The 21,062-nt window shown below is 52.1% G+C and overlaps 1 protein-coding gene across 2 annotated transcripts; it reads left to right on the top strand.

Moving 5' to 3' along the window:
* The first annotated feature begins 657 nt into the window (after positions 1–657).
* On the top strand, positions 658–20,480 carry LOC121662389 (acyl-CoA dehydrogenase family member 11-like). 2 transcript variants are annotated; one of them, XM_042023492.1, is made up of 16 exons: positions 658–1,083; positions 4,373–4,605; positions 5,206–5,305; positions 6,341–6,458; positions 7,177–7,310; positions 7,411–7,569; positions 8,264–8,358; positions 8,626–8,725; positions 10,604–10,744; positions 11,060–11,152; positions 11,539–11,646; positions 13,505–13,603; positions 16,986–17,157; positions 17,874–17,940; positions 18,220–18,359; positions 18,716–20,480. In XM_042023492.1, exons 1-15 carry the CDS (start codon positions 790–792, stop codon positions 18,329–18,331), a joined length of 2,025 nt encoding a protein of 674 aa, XP_041879426.1. In that variant the 5' UTR covers positions 658–789; the 3' UTR covers positions 18,332–18,359; positions 18,716–20,480. The 2 variants fall into 2 exon arrangements, with proteins under 2 accessions (XP_041879426.1, XP_041879436.1); XM_042023502.1 differs by lacking the exon at positions 13,505–13,603 and having other exon boundaries at positions 663–1,083.
* The last annotated feature ends 582 nt before the right edge of the window (positions 20,481–21,062 follow it).

Below are 21,062 nucleotides of genomic sequence, written 5' to 3'. Positions count from 1 at the left end.
GTCCCTATCCCTGCCGCCCTGTCCCAGGAATTCGGGCAGGATAAGGTCCTGCAAAAGCACGGCCGTGGCGGGGGCAGTAGTGTGATATAATATCTGTTTAAAATCACTTTATAGTAAAATACTGGGCTTATTAGCAGCATATCACCCCAAAGGAGGTACAGATGTAAGTTACTCAAATCCACGTTCTTAGAATATTCTGGTACTTTTCTAGGGAAAGGGAGTCTTGGTATCACCCCAACTCAAAGGCATCAGGGACTTCACAAAGAGCAGAGTATTTTGGAGCCCGTGTCACAACCTAGGCAAGGAGGCAGTTCTCTATTTCATTGGTATCTTATTTACAGAATAATCTGCCTAAACCAATTCTTCCCATCTACAGGTAATTTGTTATCCTTCAGATAAGGAAACATATTTTTTCCTTTTCATCTCTACTCCAAGCAATTACCTTTCCAAGCAATTCAGGGGGACGCTGGTGAGAGCACACCCCTCCCTTCCCAGTTTCCTAGCCCTAGAAATGCCAGTCCGTCCGGTTATGATAGTTTGCCCAGCTGATAGGGGAGAACACTGTGTTTCCTGAGTACTTGTGTTTTTCCAGGCCATTTTCTGATCACTTTCCAAAGACCTTTTCCCTAGTTCAGTTGACAGCAGCTGCTGGAAAGCTCCTCCCTGAGGGAGGAGAGAAAACTTCATAGATTTTTCAAGAATAACTTCACAACACTCACACAAACCAGGACTGGTGCTGCTGTCGGGTGAGGAAGGGTCTGCAGGTGAGAGCCAGGGTTTTGCTGGATCATGTTTCTCTGTCGCTTGCCCTGGCGGAGATCCAGTGCCGCCTGCAAGTTGAGGCAATCAGGTCACTTTCTGCCTCGGGAGAGGTGCCAAATGCTGAGTATTAAAGGAATCAGCACGACCGTGGGGCAGGAGCAACAGGCCAGCATGCAGGAACAACAAGTGTTAGAAGATCTGGAAGTGCCCCTTGCAAGGAGAGAAACGGAGACCCTCTTCCAAGAGCAGCCTGAGACTGGGAACCAGTACTTGGAGGACACTTTGCTTCGGAGTTACTTGAAAACACACCTTCCTCCCAAGGTCTGTTTGTGTTTCTGTGTGTACCCACCACGACTCTGCTGAGTCACTGCTTCAGACGCTGAAGTGAACGTTTGTCTGAGCCTTTTTGTGCCTTTGAGTGTTTAACTGGAGGGAACTTACCAGCATTCCTTAAAACTTGTTGTGTTTGAGGGCAGGGGTGGCAAACACTGCCAGGACATACCCAGCAAGCAGCTCAGTGGGCTCCTGGGACTGAGTGTTGCAATGCTGTTTTGGGATTGTCAGCGTGGGCATTTGTTTTCTGGTCATGCAGAGAAAGGAATTTCTGAGAGAAGAAACAAACTAAGGTGCTTCCAAACTCTTCTGTGTTCTTCCACCTCTCTTTCCTGGGAAAGAGGGGCTTTTAAGGAAAATTCCTAGGGAATGGGGCTGTTCTCAGCCGAGTGCTCAAGAGGGTGGGAAGGCCCTTTGGGGTTTGCTTGTTCTCAGCACAGGTTGGTGGCACTTCTGGGTTCATTTTTCAGACAGGAAACGCTCTGTATGGATTTCAGAGGTGCAGGTAGGAGGGTGAGATCCCCAAGCTCTGGGTGTCTGTGCTGTGAGCTCCAGTCCTACAGGTACCCCTGGCAGGAGGTGGCTCACCTCGCTGGATATCCTCTGCCATCACCCCAAGGGCCACAAGTGCTTCCCACTTTTCAGGGACCAGTTTTCATGGAGCAGAGTGTGACCTCTCTCCATGATTTATTCCAGCAGGAGCAATACCACGACTTCTAAAGCCACCAGGTGACCAGAGGGGAGGGGACCTGCCTTTCAGTGAGGCTCCCACTTCCCCTGCTTGCTCTCTAGGTCTGTGAGGCCTGGCAGACACAGCATGGGAAGAGTGTGGTGGCAGTATGGGAAGCTTGCTTTTGCCACAGCCACCCCAAAAGAGAGGAGTGAGGCCTCCCTAAGCACCACCGTGGCCTTCTTGCCAGAAGAGAGGACAGGAAAGGAGGATGCCTCTGGGCAAGCATGAAGATCCTGCTCCTAATCTGCCCCTTTGGAAGAAGCATGATTCAGGTCTCCCAGAGAGTAAAAGGATCAGTACAACAAGGCTGCTTCCACTCCTTCCCCGAACCGAGAATGGTGGCTGCAAAATCTCCCGGAGAACCGGGAGCAGCGCCTCCCTTTCGTTTCTGCACTCGGTCCCAGCGGGGCAGTGTTGCCTCACTGCTGGAGAGGAGAGTCCGGGCTGCTGCCTGTAGCCCTGAGAGCCTGATCTCCATCTTCCTCTCCAGGACAACAGCAAGCCCTGAGGCTTTGGGTGTCCCGCCGAAGATGCAGGCTGATTCCTGCTGTGCTATTCCATGGCAAACGCATAAATTTTCTTGAAATGGCACAAAAAATTTCTTTCTCTGTTTGAAGTTGATTTAAGGAGAAGACAGAATTAAGCACCTGCTTTTTCTGGGTGTTGTTGCGAAGAGGGATCTATCAGGCTTTGCTGCCCTGAAAATATAATATAAAGGATGTCTATTTGCACTCCTAATGTGCAATAATTTGCACATTTCCAATATCTTCATGCTTGGAACATCAAAGGACAGATTAGGGTGAATGAGACCACCCAGCAGCCTCAGCCATCTCCACATCCCAGTGTCCATTCTTTGGAGCACCCAGGCTGCTGCGTGTGACATTCAGCAGTCACAAGTGTAGGAGTTTTGATTTTGTTCTTTCACCTTGGAAAGAAACACATTTATTTGGGTAATTCAGTGGTTTGTCAGGCTGTGTGTGGTCAGGGCATGAGCTCCCGGTGAGGCAGTTGGGGGCTTTTAGGAAATAGGACTGATAGTGAAGGGATTGTTGTGAGTTCCTTGTATGAACTCAAACCAAGAGATCTATTTGGTAGACTCAGGTTCTTCTGCCCACAAAAAACCCACCAGGTCAACAGTTCGAAGATTCTTGTGCTTCAGGGATCAGCAAAGGCCATGAACTCTGGATTCCTGGGTTGTGCCGCGGAAACAACCTTCAAATTGTTGTCACTCATGATAAAGATTGGAGGTGCACACCCATGGGTGTGGCATGAGCTGGAGCCGCTGACAGGCTCTCGTGCCTGGTTTTGGTTTGTTTTGTGATTTTTAACACTATTTCACTGCTCAGTGGAAGGAAAACTGGCTGGTCTGAGAAGGGAGACTTCCAGAGTGGCACCTGGACAGTGTGTGTTTGATCCTCATCACACGTATGGAATGGCAGAGTGAGGAAGGAATCAATCACACAGAATGTAGATTAATGGAAGGTCAATACAGGGGGAGGCAGGGAAGGGGAAAAGCCATGTTTGTATTTCATCAACAGCAAGTTACTGGGGTTTATAACTGCACAATTTTGGGTGCAGCAATTATGGCATTCACCTCCATTATTTTATCGAGGAGGGAACGAGCATCTCTTGAGAGGCAGAGAACAGCAAACAATACTTCCTCTGATGGAAGCAAATCAGCTCCTTCTTTGACCCCCAACACAGTTTTGGATGGGTTTAGGCCAACAAGGTCCAAGAGTGCTGGAGGTTGGGGCCTCCTGGCCTGATTTTAATCATCTGTAATTGGGGTTTTTAAAGTCTGGGCAACTTCACTTGGTTTTGGTCATAGGCACTGAAGAGAACTTGCAAAATGCAATTCCTTTCACCCTGAAACAGGGATCTGAGGGGTAGGGAATGAATCACTCCTCTGTGAGTGCTGTTTTCCCTCCATTAACTATGGACATATTACTCCATCCAGGTGAGCCAAGACCAGCAGAAACAAGGGCACATGAATCCTTCAGGAAGCTAGGTACAGGGTGGGAATTTGAATCTACACATGTTGTGTGCCAGGCTGAAGCTGAAAAGATTGCTCCATCCCTCCTTTTCTAATCTGACAGGCAGGTAGCTGCTGAGCCCAGTGGAAGTTTTCCTATACAGATGAAGGCATTCAATTTTTGGCAGCCCTTCCCCTGGCATTCTTCTCCAGCAGTAAATCACAGAGAGGCTGAGGGACCTCTAGAGACCGTCTCGTCCAACCCCCCTGCTCATGTGCATCTGTGTTATTCTCAGCCTTGACACTAAAGTGCTTCTGTCTTTTGTGAAATCCAGACATGCTGCCAAAAGTAACTTGAAAAATGATTTTGAGGGAAAAAAGAGAAAAAGTGACAGCAGAGCACAGCTGTGCCAGCAGAGGCTGAGGGAGCTGTCGTGCTGTGTTATGGAATGCATGGAAGGGCCAAGTGGCCAGAGACTACTGGCACTACAGGACAACACGGTCAGTCCTCTGCCTTTCCAGCTGGGACTGAGGCTGGGATGTGCTGAAGGGCTCTCCTTGTTGCTCCACAGGTACTGGAGGAGGTGCATCAGGACCTGGAGAGGTTTGGAAACCGCCTGCTAACCAAGATCCAACCTCTGGGCTGGGAATGTGAGCTGAACCCCCCCGTGTTCCGGCAGTACGATGCCTGGGGGCGGCGCGTGGATCACATCCACACGTGCTCGGCATGGAGGAGGATGAAGGAGATTTCGGCAGAAGAGGGGCTGATTGCTGAGGCCTATGAGAGAAGATACTCCAACTGGAGGTAACTGGGGGAAAATGGGAATGACAGTGCCTTCCTGGTTATTCTTAGCAAGGTTTATTCAGCGTTTTGCAGGACTGAGCTGGTTGTGTAATGGGCAGCAGATGCTGCACGGACACCAGCACACCTCCTGCTGTCCCCAGCAGCTCTGTCTGTCCACTGCAATGTTCCAGCTCACCAATGATAAGCCATAACTAATGGCCCACACTTGATCATAATATTCTTTGATGTCACCTTCCTGATTGTGGGGCCTGGCAGTTCCCTGCACCACTCCAGCTTTATGTGTGTTAGTTGTAATGCAGCTAAAGATGTGGGATTTTGCTTGCAGGTTTTTTGTATTCCAGACCATGGTGACAGACCCACATTTCTTATTGTTAAAAGCTGCACAAGCTGGCCTGGTGCTGGCAGTCCCACTGGGACTGAGAAACTGCTTCTTCTCTTCCCTCCTCCTGGCTGGAACAGCTTTTGCCCTCTCTGAGATGAGTGCTCTGATCCTCACCTGTTCTGGCTGTATTTTTTCCTCTCTTCCCAGTCGAGCTATTTTATCCTCCTGCTGTTGCACTGCTGTGTAACCCGTCTGTTTTCCCTCTCTCTCTCTCCCAGCCGCCTGTACCAGGCTGTCAAACTGTACTTGTTCTCAAGCTCCTCTGGAGGTTTCAGCTGTCCACTGGCCATGACTGATGGGGCAGCCAAAGTCATTGAGGTATGAGCTCAGCTGGTCCCTGAGGGCACAGCCCATGTCTAACCAGCACTGCTGGTTAGAGATGGGAGCACTGGCCAAGGATGGAGGAGCACTGATCCATCTGGTCCTGGGCACAGTCTGTCCTTGCTCTGTGACTCAGCTCAGTCTCCCACTGCCTTTCTGTGTTAGGGACAAAGCCTTTGTGCCCACGCCAGCTTTTAGATTCACTTACAGCACTGTGTTCAGTAAGGCCTTTGCTGCACATGGCACCTGTGGCACTGCAGGTAGCTGGAAAGGTGTCCCAGGTGGAAGTGTTCAGGGCCAGGTTGGACGGGGCTTGGAGCCACCTGGTCTAGTAGAAGGTGTCCCTGCCCATGGCAGGGGGTGGGACTGGATGAGCTGTAAGACCCCTTCCCACACAAAGCTTTCTCTAATTCTATGAGTCTGTGATATGTTTTTACTATAATTTGTTTTCCTATTTTCGTGTGCAGTGGCAGTTAGATATAATAGGCCAGATCCACACGTAGTGGATCCATACCTAAATTCCCCAAGCCACCAAGACTTTACCAATTGGAACATTTGACTCTGCATCTTAGTGACCCCCTCTGTATTGCCTCAGTGGGTACATAGGATTCAGAGGAAAATACCCCTTAGGTAGCTAACCCTGGGCATTTTAATTCACCAAAACTTAAAGCAGCACAAGGCAGTTCCCTCTTCCCTGCAGTTCTCTGGGTGCTGGTGACATCCAGCATACCTGAACCTGGCACATGGGCTGTTTGAGACCTCTCTCCCAGAAATCCAAAGGGATAGGGATGCTCAGCACTCCCTGTTGTAACACAGGTCTGCACCTTCTGCCTGCACAGTGCTGCAGCAGCCAGGAGGGACCTGGGCTGGCTCACAGGCTCTCAGCAGCACCTGCAGATGCTCTGCAGTGCAGGACACCCACGTGCTTCCAGACTGGCCTGTCTGAGCCCCGAACATACCAGTTAAGGCAGCTGTATAATGTCACCTACTGTGTTATGATCATCTCAGTTTCTTTTCCCTCCCCTCAAACAGTCACTGGGTATTCCTGGATCTCTGAAAAACGCTTTTTCCCGTCTGACATCCCGTGACCCCGAGAAGTTCTGGACCTCTGGCCAGTGGATGACCGAGCGAAGGGGTGGCTCAGATGTTGGTACGTGCTCTGGGGTGGGAAGCAGATGTGGCAGTGAGAACTGAGAAAATCAAGGGTGTGGGGAACCTAAAAAGCCAGGGAGCTTCAGCAAAAGTAATCCAAATCCTCTGCATAGCTCTGCATTTTAACAAGGAAAGGCCAACCTCTGTCCTCTGGTGCACACAGGACATGCAGGCAGGCACAGAGCTCTGCTCCTTGCATAGGTAGCCCACAGATGTCTGGCTCTAAAATCTAAACCTCGAGCCACGTAGGCCCATTTCAGCTGGGACTGAGGAAACATTTTGGCCTTCAACTTTTATTCCTGGCTAATGCTTGTTGTTACTAAGATCAGTTACTTGTCTTCTAACATTAATAATGGGCAGGGAACTTCAGAACTCTGCTGCAGAGGCAGAACTGTGGGAGGGGAGTCACCTGCATCTGATGAAGCTGCAGTTGGTTTCCCATGGAAGCAGTGAAAGGATCAGCTGTGAAGTGAAAGATGTGCATCACTGCAGGAGTCCCAAATCCATAGAATCCTTTGTAGCCCCTAAAGAACTGGAGGCACTGGATTATACACACTGCATTTCTTATCGAGGGTCAATGAAAGAGATTAACAGCTAACCCATGCTCCATCTCATAGCAAGAAGTGACTTAAAGGAGCTGCTGCTTACACTGTAAAATCAGCATCAATTGACACAGAAATTCCCATAAGACCAAGAAGTTTTCTCCTCTCTTTCAGCTAACGGCACCGAGACCGTGGCCAGGGAGCAGCCGGATGGCACCTATCGTCTGTATGGATTTAAGTGGTTCACATCAGCAGCTGATTCTGATGTGACATTAACCCTGGCCAGGATAGCAGATGCTGAAGGACAGGTAAACCTGCTCTGTTGGATGGGGAACCAGGGGAAGGAGCAGGGGCATTCTTTTTCTTCCTTGGTGCCTTGTAATGACATCCTCTCTGCATGCCTTGCAGTGTACTCAGGGGTCCAGAGGCCTGTCCCTGTTCTTCCTGAGGGTTCGGGATGAGGAGGGGAAGCTGAACAGCATCCAGGTGCAAAGGCTGAAGGACAAGCTGGGCACAAGGCAGATGGCAACGGCAGAGCTGTGGCTGCAAGGAGCCAGAGCAGAGCTGGTGTGTAAGAGTTCACCTGCCCTGGGGACTAGGCTGCCCTGGCATGGCACACACTCCTGAGGCTTTCAGCAGTGATCCCAACTGAAAAAGTTCCTCTCTTCCACCTCCATGGCTTGGCTGTCCACATCACAGAACAATTCACTAGTGGGGCTCTGTGTGGGGCAGAGCTGAGAAGAGTTCAGGAAAAGATGAGAGAGAACCAAAAAAAAAAAAAAAAGTTATTTTAGGCTGGTCATTTCCTTAATCCAGGTTGCTGAGCCAGCTGAGGGACAGTTTGTGTAGTGTGCAGGTAGGAACAAGCAGCAGGGACCAGAACTGATCATACTGACGCCATCTCCCAAAAGCCACTTCTCTGGTCATAGAAACAGTCCCAGAATAGTTTCGATTGGAAGGGACCTTAAAGCTCATCTCGTTCCACCCTTTGTCATGGGCAGGGACACTTTCCACTAGACCAGGTTGCTCCAAGTCCCATCCAACCTGGCCTGTAACGCTTCCAGTGATGGGGCAGCCACATCATGCCACAGACTTGGCTAAAATGAGACAGATGTATTTTAAAGCAAGCAGGTCTCTGAGTGCCTGAGGGCAGACAGGGACAGAGTGGACAGCCCGTGTCCATGTGTCTGTTGACACCACTTCCATATCCATCCCCATCCAAGGCATGTGAAAGGTTCACGTCAGCCCTCATTCCTTGCAGATCTCTGCAGAGGGTCGTGGAGTGGCTGCCATCTCCAACATGCTGAACATCACTCGGATCCACAATGTCATTAGTGCAGTGGCTTCCATGAGAAGGTGAAGACAGCATGGATTCCCCCAGGGCTGAAGGAGCAGCTGGTCAGGACAAGGGGGGACTTTGCAGTGCTCAGCATTGCAGCAGAGTGTCACCTTTGTGGGACAGGCCTGGAGCCAGCAGTGCTGGAGGAGGGTGGCCTGTGAGTGGGTGACCTGTAAGGTGGGGCACAGCTGGGCAGGGTTCTCCTTTGCGGGGTGGGGCTAGAAGGGAATGCTCAGAAGTGGGAGGTTGCTGGTGTAACTGTTCCCTGTGTGTGTTCCCTCCAGGATGATCAGTCTGAGCAGGGACTACGCCCGCAAGCGCGTGGCCTTCGGGAAGCTCCTCAAGGACCATCCCCTGCACATGCAGACGATAGCACGAATGGAGGTGAGGCTTTTGGGAGCCAAGCTGGACCTGTTGGGAAGGAAAGAGGACAGAGATCCTGTTAGTGAGCACAGCCAGCCTGCCTGCATTCAGATGTAGGAGGCCATTCCTGCTACAGCAAGGTGAATGCATCAAGGGAATTGTTGTACTGTAGTGGGATTTGGTCTGATTAGAGACCTAACTCCTCTGCTGGACCTCAGGTTATCCTAAACAATTACCTGGGAGTTCCTCTGAGTGAAAGGAGTGCCCCTGCTGTGAGAAGCCATGACCTCTGAAGTTGGGTGTTGGCCTCAGAATCCAGGCCTGACACCACAGTCACCTGAACTGCAGTTACCAGACTCTTGTCCAAGACTGTGTCTTGGTTTCGAAAGACAGGTGTCTGCTAAGGAAGGCAGAAGCCTCCCTTGAAGTGGCAGATATAACCCCTTTCCCTCTGAGTTATTATAATTTTGAAAAATCAAGGACCTTTAGGCAAAGATGTGGGAAATAGGAAGAACAGTTCTTTACTATTATATATATAACCAGTCAAACACACAACAACAACTCTGGCAGTAACAGCAAACAATCACAAACCCAGTGCCAGCCTTCTCGGCTGTTGGGCCCTTTCCCCTCGGGTGCAGTTCCGCTCGCAGCCGGCAGGGGCGCTGGCGGCTCCCGGTGAGCAGGGCAGGTGCGATGGTTCCCCCGCGGCTGCAGGGGGCGCTCCGGAGCGAGCTCGGGGAGCACGCGGCACCAGTGCCCCGGGATCCCGGGGAGGGATGGAACAAAGGCTTCACAAACCCCTGGGCAGCCGATCCCGGACTCTCAGGAACAGCAGGCTGGAACGGCAGGCACAAACACAAATCCCGGGTGGCAGACGAGATGTATCCAGATGGGAAAACCCCACGGAGGCCCAGGCAGGCAGGGCGAGCAGGGCTACAGCGTAGCGAAAGCTCGAAGCAGCAGCGGGGCAGGGCAGCCGCAGCCCGGTCTCCAGCAGGGCAGGGAAAGCGGCTTTGGGATCCCAGCGTTGTTTCCAGCAGAAAAAGAAAAAAAAACGGCCGAGACGAGGAACCCGCAGCTCCTTTCTCTGCAGCTCCTCTCTCCGGACGCTCAGAGCGAACTGACCCCACACCCAGGTGTAGACAAAGGAGTAGCCAGGCCCGCCCCACCCCGCTTTTTGTCTTTCTTAAGTACAGCTATTTGTCCGCTAGCAACATGCATATGGGAGAAAATTCCTTTAACAGGAAAAAAACTAAACTAAAACCCCAACAGACTGGTACAGACTCATCCAACTTCCCTGGGAGTTCCTGCACCAGGAGATGGGCTGTAAACAGTATTTAAAAATTCTCTTGCAAGGTGGGGGAAAGCAGTCAATATCTGTCAAACATCACTTCAAGCTCCAGCATCTCCTTGTCTGTAGCCAGAACTCCCCCTCTGAAAGAAAGGGCAGATCCTACATAGTCCCACAACACAGAGCTCCATATCCTGATGCTTCCCAAATCAGAACTTGCCAGGGTAGTAAGCTGCTCAGGAAGAAATCTGTCACAGGCCTTGCAGCTCCTGGTTCTCAGAGGTTGTCCATCATCTCACATCCCTTACCTTTTGAAAGGATGTGGATTTGTGGCCTGGATGCCTTTTAGGAGCTTTGTTAAGGCTCAGGTAGGCCTGATGAAATGCATTGCCCCTTTCCTCTACTACATCACAGTGTCCAAGAGTGGCAGAGAACCTTTAATATTCCATACTTTGTGCCTTGGCTGCTCAGAGGTCTCTGTCTCTGAAGCTGTGGGTCTGAGCAGGCAGGGGTGGCATTTTACCCTGGAGGCAATCTCATGCATGGAATCCTGGAATCAGCAGAGTCCAGGATCCCAGCCAGTGCATCCCCCTGTTCTCTGCTCACAGGTGCAGGTGAGAGGGGCGTTTCTGCTGCTTATGGAGATCGTTCGCCTGCTGGGCCTGGCTGAAACCAACCTGGCGAGTGAGCAGGACCAGCTGCTCCTGAGGCTGCTCATCCCAGTTGCCAAACTGTACACAGGGAAGCAGGTATGGAACAGATGGATTAGCCCAGAGTGTGGAATGTTGGCAACCACAGAGCTGGGAAGAGGAGTGTGTGACACAGCAGTGAGGGCAGGGGGTACCTGCAGCAGTTCCTGCTCTGGAGGCTGCTGCTCCTGCAGGTCCTGTCAGTGTCACTCAGGCTTCATTCTCCAGCTGCTCCTCCTGCAGGTAATGACCAGCCTGCCTCAGGAGATGAGCAGGACCCAGTCAGCCCATCCCAGCAGGAGCTGTTATGTGGTGTGAGAGGTTGGATTTTCCCCTCAGACACTGTGGATCATACCAGCTCTCTGCATTTTGCAGGCTTCTGCTGTGGCTGTTGAGGCGATGGAGAGTTTTGGAGGCCAAGGTTACATGGAGGACACAGGCTTGCCAGTCATGCTCCGGGATACTCTGGTAAGAGTGGCAGGAGAAGGTCCTGTGTGTCATCAAGTCCCCTGCACAGCACTCTGGTTCCGTGCTAAAGACACACTCAAGGGAGAACACAGCCCTCCTGGGCTCACTTCAGGTGTGGCAGCTCCTCCCTCACTGCCTTCCTGCTGAGCCCAGTCACCCCCAGGGAGGGACAGGATGTGTTCCTGGTGCTGAGGTTGTTCCCTAGCACAGCAATGGAGCTGGGCTCTACTGCTCCCTTCCACTTGTTGTGAGACAAGATATCTCTGGAGATATCCTTGATATCCCTCACTTCTGCTGTGTGTCTTTGTTCCCTCACACTCCCCTTCCTTGCTGCTGTCACTCCAAAGGCTCCCTCATGCTCTTCCACAGTCTCCTCTTCCCCACAGGTGCTGTCCATATGGGAGGGGACAACAAATATCCTGTCCCTGGATGTGCTGCGATCCCTCACCAAGAGCCAGGGGCAGGTGATGGCTGCGTTCCTGTCCACAGTGCAGGTGAGCCCACACCTGCAGCCCTGCTCAGCCTGATTCACACACCTTGGCAGAGCCTGGTTTGGGGTTTATGCACCTGCCTGAAACTGGCAGGGAATAGGCCCAAATTGAAAGCTTTAGACAAGTATTCCAACGGTGTCTTACAATTCTGCTCCTTAAATAGCTCTTCCAAAAGCAGGATGCAGGCAGTGCTCATCCTGGGATCCTTGTGTTCTGATACTTTCAGCTCAGCAGTGAGGAGCTTGGCACTGTAGAGTTCCTCATGACAGGTACCAAAATAAGTATATTTTTAACGTGACTCACCTTCCTGAATCCAAAGTAATTTTGTGGTTTTGTTTCTTAACTGGAAAATCACCACAGGACTGCTGAATATTGAACCTCACTAGGGCTATTACTGCATTATGACTTTCTATTTTTATTCCCTGAAAAGATGGAAAGAGCCAAAGGAATTCCATTGCTGCCTCTTTGGATTTGCTGTTCTTTGGCGCTACTTTTAAAGCTGCTCAGGTGACAGGAGTTAGAAGCAGCTCAGTGTTTTATGAAGGTGAAGGAGCATCACCTGGCTTGGTGTGTCCCAAAAAAGGAGACAGGAGCAGCCCAGGAGGCAGGATCAGAGGGTGTTGTCTCAGAGGAGACATTATTAATAATCCAGACACAGCAATCCCGATTTCATTAGCCCAGGCACAGCAGGGGAACCCTGGGCATTTGGAGTGCTGGATTTGATTGTGTGCAGCCTTCACCTTCCCACCCAGACCCCGTGAGAAAGGAAGGGTCTGGGACACTGCTCTCCTGCAGCACTGGGAACTGGACAGAGCTTTCCAGAGCCTGAGTAGTTCTCCCAATGGCTGCAGTTGGCAACTTCTGTCCCATCTCACCCCCCCAGCTCAGCTGTGCTCTGTACGCAGCACCTCTCTGATCCCCAGGGATAAGGGTTCCCTTGCCATCCTCTCTGACAACTTTTGAGAAGGGAGAAATACCTCAACCAATTTGGCCACCAAACAAGAAACCAAATCTGCTCAGGGGCAGGACTGAGCACACCTGCTGAGGGCAAATCCAGCTGTTGGCAAACAGCAGCTTAGGCTGACACTGCAGGAGGAAGTAAAGGAGCTGGGGGTAGGCTCTAAAGTAATTTGGGAAGAAGCAGCCTCCACAGTAGTAATAATTTAAACAAAAACCCCACAAAGGTGCTGTGCTGCACCCTGGAGCACCTCCCTGCTGCAGCTCAACAACGGGATAATCAGGGAAGCATTCGGGAGCACAGCGTGGTGATGCAGAGCAGGGACCTGCAGAGCAGTAACACGAGTACTGAGATTCATTAATTAATGAGCTCCTCAGTGCTCCCATCAATCACGCTGTGGGTGAGGCTGGAGGGGGGTGGGCGCTGCCTTCAAGGTTTCCAAATTCCAGTAATGCCACTGCCTTTACTGGCCATGTCACACTGAGGCTGCTGCATTTCCAAGGAAAGTGGCTGGGTTGGGCTCAGAGCAGTGTGGATGCTCCAATTCTGGATAGAAGAGATCAGACCTGGCCAATTTCAGCTTTTCCTTTATGCCTGGGGCAGCCAGGTGCTGGAAAGGCAGCCTGGGAGGGATTTCTGTCTGCAGAGTTCTGCAGGAATGTGCTTGAGTTTCTATACCAGAATCAGGTTTTCACTCACAGGTGATAAACAACATCTTTCTGAGCTCCAGGTGTCCAAATTCTTTCAGTCTGTGAGTCTGGCTCATTTTGAAACATCCCTCCCAATCCTGTCTAGTGAGGAAATAATTTAATCCATCATAAAGGGGTTTTACTGCTCCAATCCCTTTCCTTTTTATTGATGCACACAAACCGAGTACAATTTATTTTATGTTTGTCCATCAAGGTTCTCGGTGTGCAGGACTGGTGCCCATTGTCAGAGTGCTTTGCAGAAAGCAGCATTAGTACCTGTGCAGCACTTGCTTCTCTGAAGGTCATTGCAAGGGTAACTCCTTCTCTTGCTTTTTTCCTGTATCAGTTGTCTCTGCTGATGGTGAGATACCCAGTGCTGCTGGGGCTGGGGTCAGGAGCAGGAACCAAGGGTTGTAATTATCCTCAGGAGAAGGGAAATAGAGAGAATTTCCCCATCCTTGCACACTGCGATTATGAGAAGCTGGATATTTAGGGTTTTTAATCCACAGGTGAGTTTGTGACAAACCATCTTGTCTAGAGGTCATTAGTCTGGAAATCCTGGGGAGAAGAGCGAGTGTGAGAGACACGGATGGAGCCATGGGTTTGAGTTGGAAGGGACCTAAAAACTCACCTCATTCCCACCCCCTGCCATGGGCAGAGACACCTCCCACTGTCCCAGGCTGCTCCAAGCCCCAATGTCCAGCCTGGCCTTGGACACTGCCAGGGATCCAGGGGCAGCCCCAGCTGCTCTGGGCACCCTGTGCCAGGGCCTGCCCACCCTCCCAGGGAACAATTCCTTCCCAATATCCCATCCAGCCCTGCCCTCTGGCACTGGGAAGCCATTCCCTGGGTCCTGTCCCTCCATGCCTTGTCCCCAGTCCCTCTCCAGCTCTCCTGGAGCCCCTTTGGGCCCTGCAAGGGGCTCTGAGCTCTCCCTGGAGCCTTCTCCTCTCCAGGTGAGCACCCCCAGCTCTCCCAGCCTGGCTCCAGAGCAGAGGGGCTCCAGCCCTTGGAGCAGCTCCGTGGCCTCCTCTGGACTCCTCCAGCAGCTCCAGGTGCTTCCTGTGCTGGGCCCCAGGGCTGGGGCAGCTCTGCAGGTGGGGTCTCACCTGAGCAGGGCAGGAGGGCAGAATCCCCCCTCCCCTTCTGCCCATGGTTTGGGATCAGCCCAGGACACATCCTGACTTCTGGCTCTGCTGTGGTGAGAATTTCAGGTGGATACTGCTCAGGGCCAGTCAGTTCATGTTGTACTAAAATTTTATTAGCTGGAATTTTGAGCCAGAGCCCTGGGTGTACTTTCAAATTCAATTACAATCTGAAAAGTGCCTCTAAAATAGGCCTGGGAAGTTTGTTGATTATTGCATTTGAGTCACTTCAGGTGAAATTTGGGCACATCCCAGGACAGGATCTCAGCAGCAACCCCGCGTGTGTCGTGCAGGGCTCAGAATCAACTCTTGCCTCAAGAATTTCTGTGTAGGGCTGTAATTCAGGCTGTAAATCAGCCCTGCAATCTCAGACACATGACAGTGTTTTCAGGTCCTTTTCAGACCACAACCCCAATTTCCAAACAGCAGGAAACAAATCGAGGTTATTGACGTGGGGCCGTGTGTTCACTCCAAGCATTGACACGAAATTGTGATTTTAGCCCTGTTTGGGATGTTCCTCCTGTCACTGTATTTTTAGATACTCATGATTAATCTTGTAAGTAAAAACCACTCTGACCACATTGCTTGGGAGCCAGTGAGAGCAAACAAACAAGCAGCATCTTAAAATTCCTCCATGAAAACAGAGGGAATCAGAACTACTGGAGCTCTGAAGCTCCTTTGCTGATTGTTTCAGGCAATAATGGGGCAGTGATGCTCTGTGTGCCTCCCCCCAGAGCTGCAGCAGAGCAGCCAGGAGAGAAGAGGAGCTGCTCCTGCCTCAAGCATTGCCCTGGAGCAGCTTCCAGCCTCTCCATCCCAAGTGCAGAGAGGGCATGGAAAAACCTTCCAGGAGATCCAGGGCTTTTGGTTAGGAAAGGAGTAAGTGCAATTGGAACAAAAAAAAAAAAGTAAATTATTGGTGAGCAAAGACAGTAGAAGGTCTTTTTTATCCCTTAAGGATAAACGATGCTCTTACATTCCTGATCCATATTCCCAGGTGTTCAAACCTTCCAGCTGTGACAGCATGTCCATGTCCCAGCCACAAGCAGTGCACGTCGTCCCCGTGCTCGGCTGGTGCCGTGCTGGCTCCACCCAGACTGTGGGAATACGGTGATGCCTTTGGGATCCGTGATCCTCGTTAGCAACAACCTCCGAGCTACTTTGGAACACCTCATTAGTATTCTGTGGGCTTGGAGCTTTATGGGCTTTATGTTGGCACCAGAGTTGTTTTTGTATTTGATCAGCACATGCTGGGGGTGTTTCTGCCCCTGGAACCCAGAACAGCAGCACTGGGAAGTGTGGAAGTGTGGAAGTTTGGGGTCTGAGCAATCAGAGAACACAGAACAAACCTGAGCTCAGCCCAGCCCAGATGGATTTTCTGGTCCAGCAAGAGGAGCTGCGGGATCACCTCAGCACGGAAAGCCTTAGAAACATAAAGAATTCCTTCTGTGTAGCTGCTGCTCACAGGCTTCAGTCTCGTCTGCAGGTTATTGATGAAGCTAATTAATGAGCAGCACCTTCCACCACGCGCTGTGCTGCTCCCATCCAGCCTTTGGGGATGCTCTCCAAGCTGATCCCTCAGTCCTGCTGCAGAGAGAGGGGTTTGAGTGAGGAAAGATGGGACCACAGCCCACGAGGCAGGGCCACCCCCAAACACAGGCAGTGTCCCATCCCTCCTACCAGGGAATACACAGGAGACACAGATGAACAGCACGGGAAGGCCGTGCCCAAAGAACAGCAATTCCAGACTCTCTCAGCAGAGTATCCCTGGTGCTTTCACAAGGGATTTGGGATGTGGCAGAACAGCAGCTTGGCTCAGCCAGGGGAGCTTTCAGGCAGTGCTGTTGGCACAGTTAAATGGCCAGTGTCCATCAGAATCACAGAATCCTTTAGGTTGGAAAAGCCCTCTGGGATTAAGTCCAACCATTCCCCAGCACTGCCAAGGCCACCACTGACCCACATCCCCAAGTGCCACATCCACAGGGCTGTTAAATCCCCCCAGGGATGGGGATCCACCACTGCCCTGGAGCTGTGACAGTGCCTGGCCACCCTTTCAATGAAGAAATTTTCTCAAATATCCAACCTGGACCTCTCTCAGTGGAGCTTGAAGCCATTTCCTCTTGTCCTGGGGCCTTTCCCACTGACACAATTTACAGAGGAAAGCTCCCTTAAATATGAATTTTCCTGCCTGGACACAGCTTGAGCATATTTGTGCAGGTAATAATATAACCCTGGGAGAATTAGACCCTGATATACAGGTATGGAGTTGGAGAGAATCGGGGGATGAGAGCTGATCCCCACGTGCAGCTGGGAAGCCAGAATGGAAACAGCAACATGCTGGCTCTGCTCACAGGGATTCTCCATCCCCAAGGCAAGGCTGGGAGCGTCCTTTTGGGCACATCCCCTTCCCTGGCTGCTCCACCCGTGCCAGGGACAGCCACCTGCATCTGAGCTTGTTGCCAGCAGCCGGGTGCGCCCAGGGTCCCAGCAGCCCCTTCCTGGCACAAAGCAAATACACTGGAATTTCTCCTGTGGTTGTTCTCTCTGCAGAAAAAGCTGGAACTGGCTTCAGGCACTGAGGAACTGGCCCCAGGCGTGCAGCGGACACGGGAAGCCATCGGGAGCCTCCAAGAGTTCATGGCAGCTGTGGGCTCAGAGCAGGCACTGACCATGGAGCTGGCAGCCAGGGACTTCTCCTACAGCCTGGCACGGATCTACACAGGCAGGGCAAAGACAGGAATCACAGAACCATGGAATGGTCTGGGTGGAAAGGGACCTTAAAGCTCATCCAGTGCCACCCCTGCCATGGGCAGGGACACCTCCCACTGTCCCAGGCTGCTCCAAGCCCCAATGTCCAACCTGGCCTTGGACACTGCCAGGGATCCAGGGGCAGCCACAGCTGCTCTGGGCACCCTGTGCCAGGGCCTGCCCACCCTCCCAGGGAACAATTCCTTCCCAATATCCCATCCAGCCCTGCCCTCTGGCACTGGGAAGCCATTCCCTGGGTCCTGGCCCTCCATGCTTTGTCCCCAGTCCCTCTCCAGCTCTCCTGGAGCCCCTTTAGGCCCTGCAAGGGGCTCTGAGCTCTCTCTGGAGCCTTCTCCTCTCCAGGTGAGCACCCCCAGCTCTCCCAGCCTGGCTCCAGAGCAGAGGGGCTCCAGCCCTTGGAGCATCTCCGTGGCCTCCTCTGGACTGGCTCCAGCTGCTCCACAGCCTTGTGCTGATGGATTTCAGACCAGGAAAGGGCTGGGAATCAGCTGTAGACACCTGATTCACACCTGGGTCAAGGGTGGAGCTTTAGAGCTCAGTCCCCACCTTTCACGCTGAAGCAGCTCAGCCTTCAAGCACTGCTGAGAAGTGACCACCGTCCTTTTTTCCTGAGCCCTGGGCTGTTCTGGCAGGAGCCTGGGAATACTGACACCTCCTACTCCCCCACAGGAGCTCTTTTAATGGAACACGCAGCTCGGCCTGACGCTTCCTCCACAGACGTCTGCGCTGCCCTGAGGTAGGCACAGCCCTGCCCACCCTGGCCGTTCTGGATGATTCCATGGGCAGTGTCAGAGGCTTTGCTCTGCCTCCGGAGTGATCCAATTCCTGGCCACGGCCAGACCCACGAGCACCGCTGGGAACCAGCAGTGGCTGCTCTCAGCCCCGGGGCTTTTCCCTGCTTGGGAGATTTGCATTCCCGCACTGATGGGCGGGATCGCACCTGGGCACGGCTCAGGTTGGCACCAGCCCCGTGTGTGTGGCCGGGCTGGCACAGCCCATCCTTCTGTCCATCCAGGTGGTGCAACCAGGAGCTGTGTCCGGTGGCCGTGGAGTCAGGGAGGGGCAGCTACCGGGGCGGGGCAGCGCTCCAGGACAGCGCCCTGGTGTTCGGGAGCAGCCGGCTCTGAGCGCCCGCAGCCCCAGCACGGACACGAGGTGGGTTGCAATCCAAAACAAAACCTCCAAAATCCTCAGGTAGCTGCAAATTCAAGGTGCTGTGGAATATCCCGTTCCACAAGGGGCCAGACCAAATCCTTTAGGAGTGACCCCCACCTGCCCCGGGCTGAAATCTGCAGGTTTGAGGTTTCCTAACGCAGACACAGTCCTGAGAGTCGCTCCAAGGTACTGGAATGTTCTCTCAGTGCTTTAGGCAAAGCCCCAGTGACAAAATCCAGAAGCAGCAGCTCTTCAAGTGCCAACCCTCTTCTTTTTGAAGAAAATCAACCAAAATCCAACTGAAAAATTTCTGAAGCTGATTAAATACGAAAACCACCATTTTTCCTGCTTTCTAGTGCTGACCACGGACTTCACCCCTGCACCTGCCCTGGATGGGGTTTGCCGTTTCCACCCACCGTGGCTGTGGACCACATCGACCTCCTCAGGAACTGCTCCTTTCTGAAAATAAAGGGATTTGTATTCTCTCTGGCCTCCAGAAAGTTGATTAATTCCCTATGCACGTGTCCTAATGATGCTGCAATCCATCCTGCCATAAATTCTACAGAAGTTTTGGATTGAAATCCAGTAATTCTCCACCTAAGCACTGGCTGTGTGCTCCTCCTCCCCCTCAGCCCATCAGTCAACTGGCTTGGTATTGCCCTGCTGGCCACAAGTTTTTAATTAAGAGTTGCTAATAGCAGAAGAAAAGCACTAATAGACCAAAGACAGATGGAATTTATAGCTGGGAAATGCTACAGCAGCCAGACACTGAGTGGGAAGAGGGGGAAGGAGCTGTTTGCTGAGATTGGAGTTGTCCAGAGTTTCAAAGCTGGCAGAGCCACGAGGACACAAACGGTGGCTCCAGGGAGGAGCAGAGTGGAGCAATCCCGAGGCTCCATGGGCTCCCTGTGTCCTGGCACAGAGATCACAGGCTGAGCCAAGAAGAGCTTCCCTGGAATCACACAAATGCCGTGAACCAGCCCCAGGACCAAAGGGCTTCTGTTGTCTGTGCATTGCAGGGAATAAAGAGTGTTTGGGTTTGAAAAATCTCCTACATCACAGAATCACAGAGCCATAGAATGGGTTGGGATGGAAGGGATCTTAAAGCCCATCCCATCCCACCCCACCCCCTGCCATGGGCAGGGACACCTCCCACTGTCCCAGGCTGCTCCAAGCCCCAATGTCCAGCCTGGCCTTGGACACTGCCAGGGATCCAGGGGCAGCCACAGCTGCTCTGGGCACCCTGTGCCAGGGCCTGCCCACCCTCCCAGGGAACAATTCCTTCCCAATATCCCATCCAGCCCTGCCCTCTGGCACTGGGAAGCCATTCCCTGGGTCCTGGCACCAGGCTCTGTCCCTGCAGTTTGGTGTCAAAGATCTCACAGGTGTCCATGCACAGGAGCTGCTGTGCCCCGTAAAACTCAGGAGAACGGAAAGTGAGGGAGCAACGTGTGGCTCTGAGTGATGATGGCAGCAACATCCACCAGCAGATGTGCCCGTGGGTCCAACAGCAGGAGGTGGATGTGACCCAGGAGGGAAGGTCCTTGTGCTGGAAGTGGTTGCAGAGCTATGAACCCCTGGATCCCCTGCTCTCCCTAAGGGCTCATCTCCATCCAACTGCTGCCAATCCAGGCTTTCCTTCTTCCCAGCCTATTTTACATTTCTGAACATCAGGATTACTTTTTTCCTCATATATGAGCTATAGTCTGCCTAAAAATAAGCCCTTCAAACTGGGAGCTCTGCAGATGCACCAACACAGAGAACAAGGGACTGTGAATTCATCACTGTGTAGGAAAATGACAAATTTATTAAGATCTAAATATTCACTCTGAGGCTACAGCAGAAGAAAGGCTGTTAACACACACGAGGGTCTGACACTTCCAGTGTTGCTGAACAGCTCTGCCCTCAGAGCTTTGCATGGGTTCAAACATTTCATGTGCTTCAGGTAAGTAATTGAGACTTCAGATGTCATTTTAATACAAATCCCACCCAAAAAGAGGACAATCAAACCCATCACCTGCTGCCACTGTGAGGTCTAAAAATCATTTTGTGACAGAGCTGTGGGAAATCAATTTAAAACCCGATTTTTTAAATAATAAAGTGAAACTTTAGCAGCATTTATGAAATGTCAAAGAACGGTGAGCTGAAATCCCAAAATGCAACAATGGCTGCATTGTGGGAAGGGATGGACAGCTCGAAGGACTGTGGGACACCTGGGCCAGTCCTGCACCTGGCAGAGCTGCCCTCTGCTCAGTGCTGGCTCCAAACCTTGTCCTGGATAATTCCAGGATCCATCTGTTCAACAGGCCCTGAACCCGCTCAGCTTCCTGCACGTGGTTATCGCCCCTTGCAGCCTCCAACACCTCAAAACTTCTCGCAGGGCAGGCTCCATCCCACCCCTACAGCCCTTCCCAGGGGGTGGAGCAGTTCCCAAACACCTCCTTCCCCTTCTTTCCCCTTCCCTCCCCACCAGAGCTGTTGGTTTCCACCCTACACCTGCCACCATCACAGCCACCTGTGCCCAGCTCTGAGAACTGAGCCCTCCCAGGGTGACATCCCTGAGCCCTCCTGTCCAGTGACTCCAGTGCCACCTTCCCTCTTCCCTGTCAGGGAGGAGGGGCCCTGTTGGTGTCGCACTGAGTTCCCAGTGATTTCTAACGCTGTTTGTGAGATCCCAAGATCCCCTCTGCCTCCGGAGGTTGT

The sequence above is a fragment of the Corvus kubaryi genome, unplaced genomic scaffold, assembly GCF_017639235.1.
Source record: "Corvus kubaryi isolate FWS band 111438036 unplaced genomic scaffold, C.kubaryi_AGA036_p1.0 127, whole genome shotgun sequence".
In the NCBI taxonomy this organism is placed as follows: Eukaryota; Metazoa; Chordata; class Aves; order Passeriformes; family Corvidae; genus Corvus; species Corvus kubaryi.
This window is presented reverse-complemented; position numbering and strand designations above follow the sequence as displayed.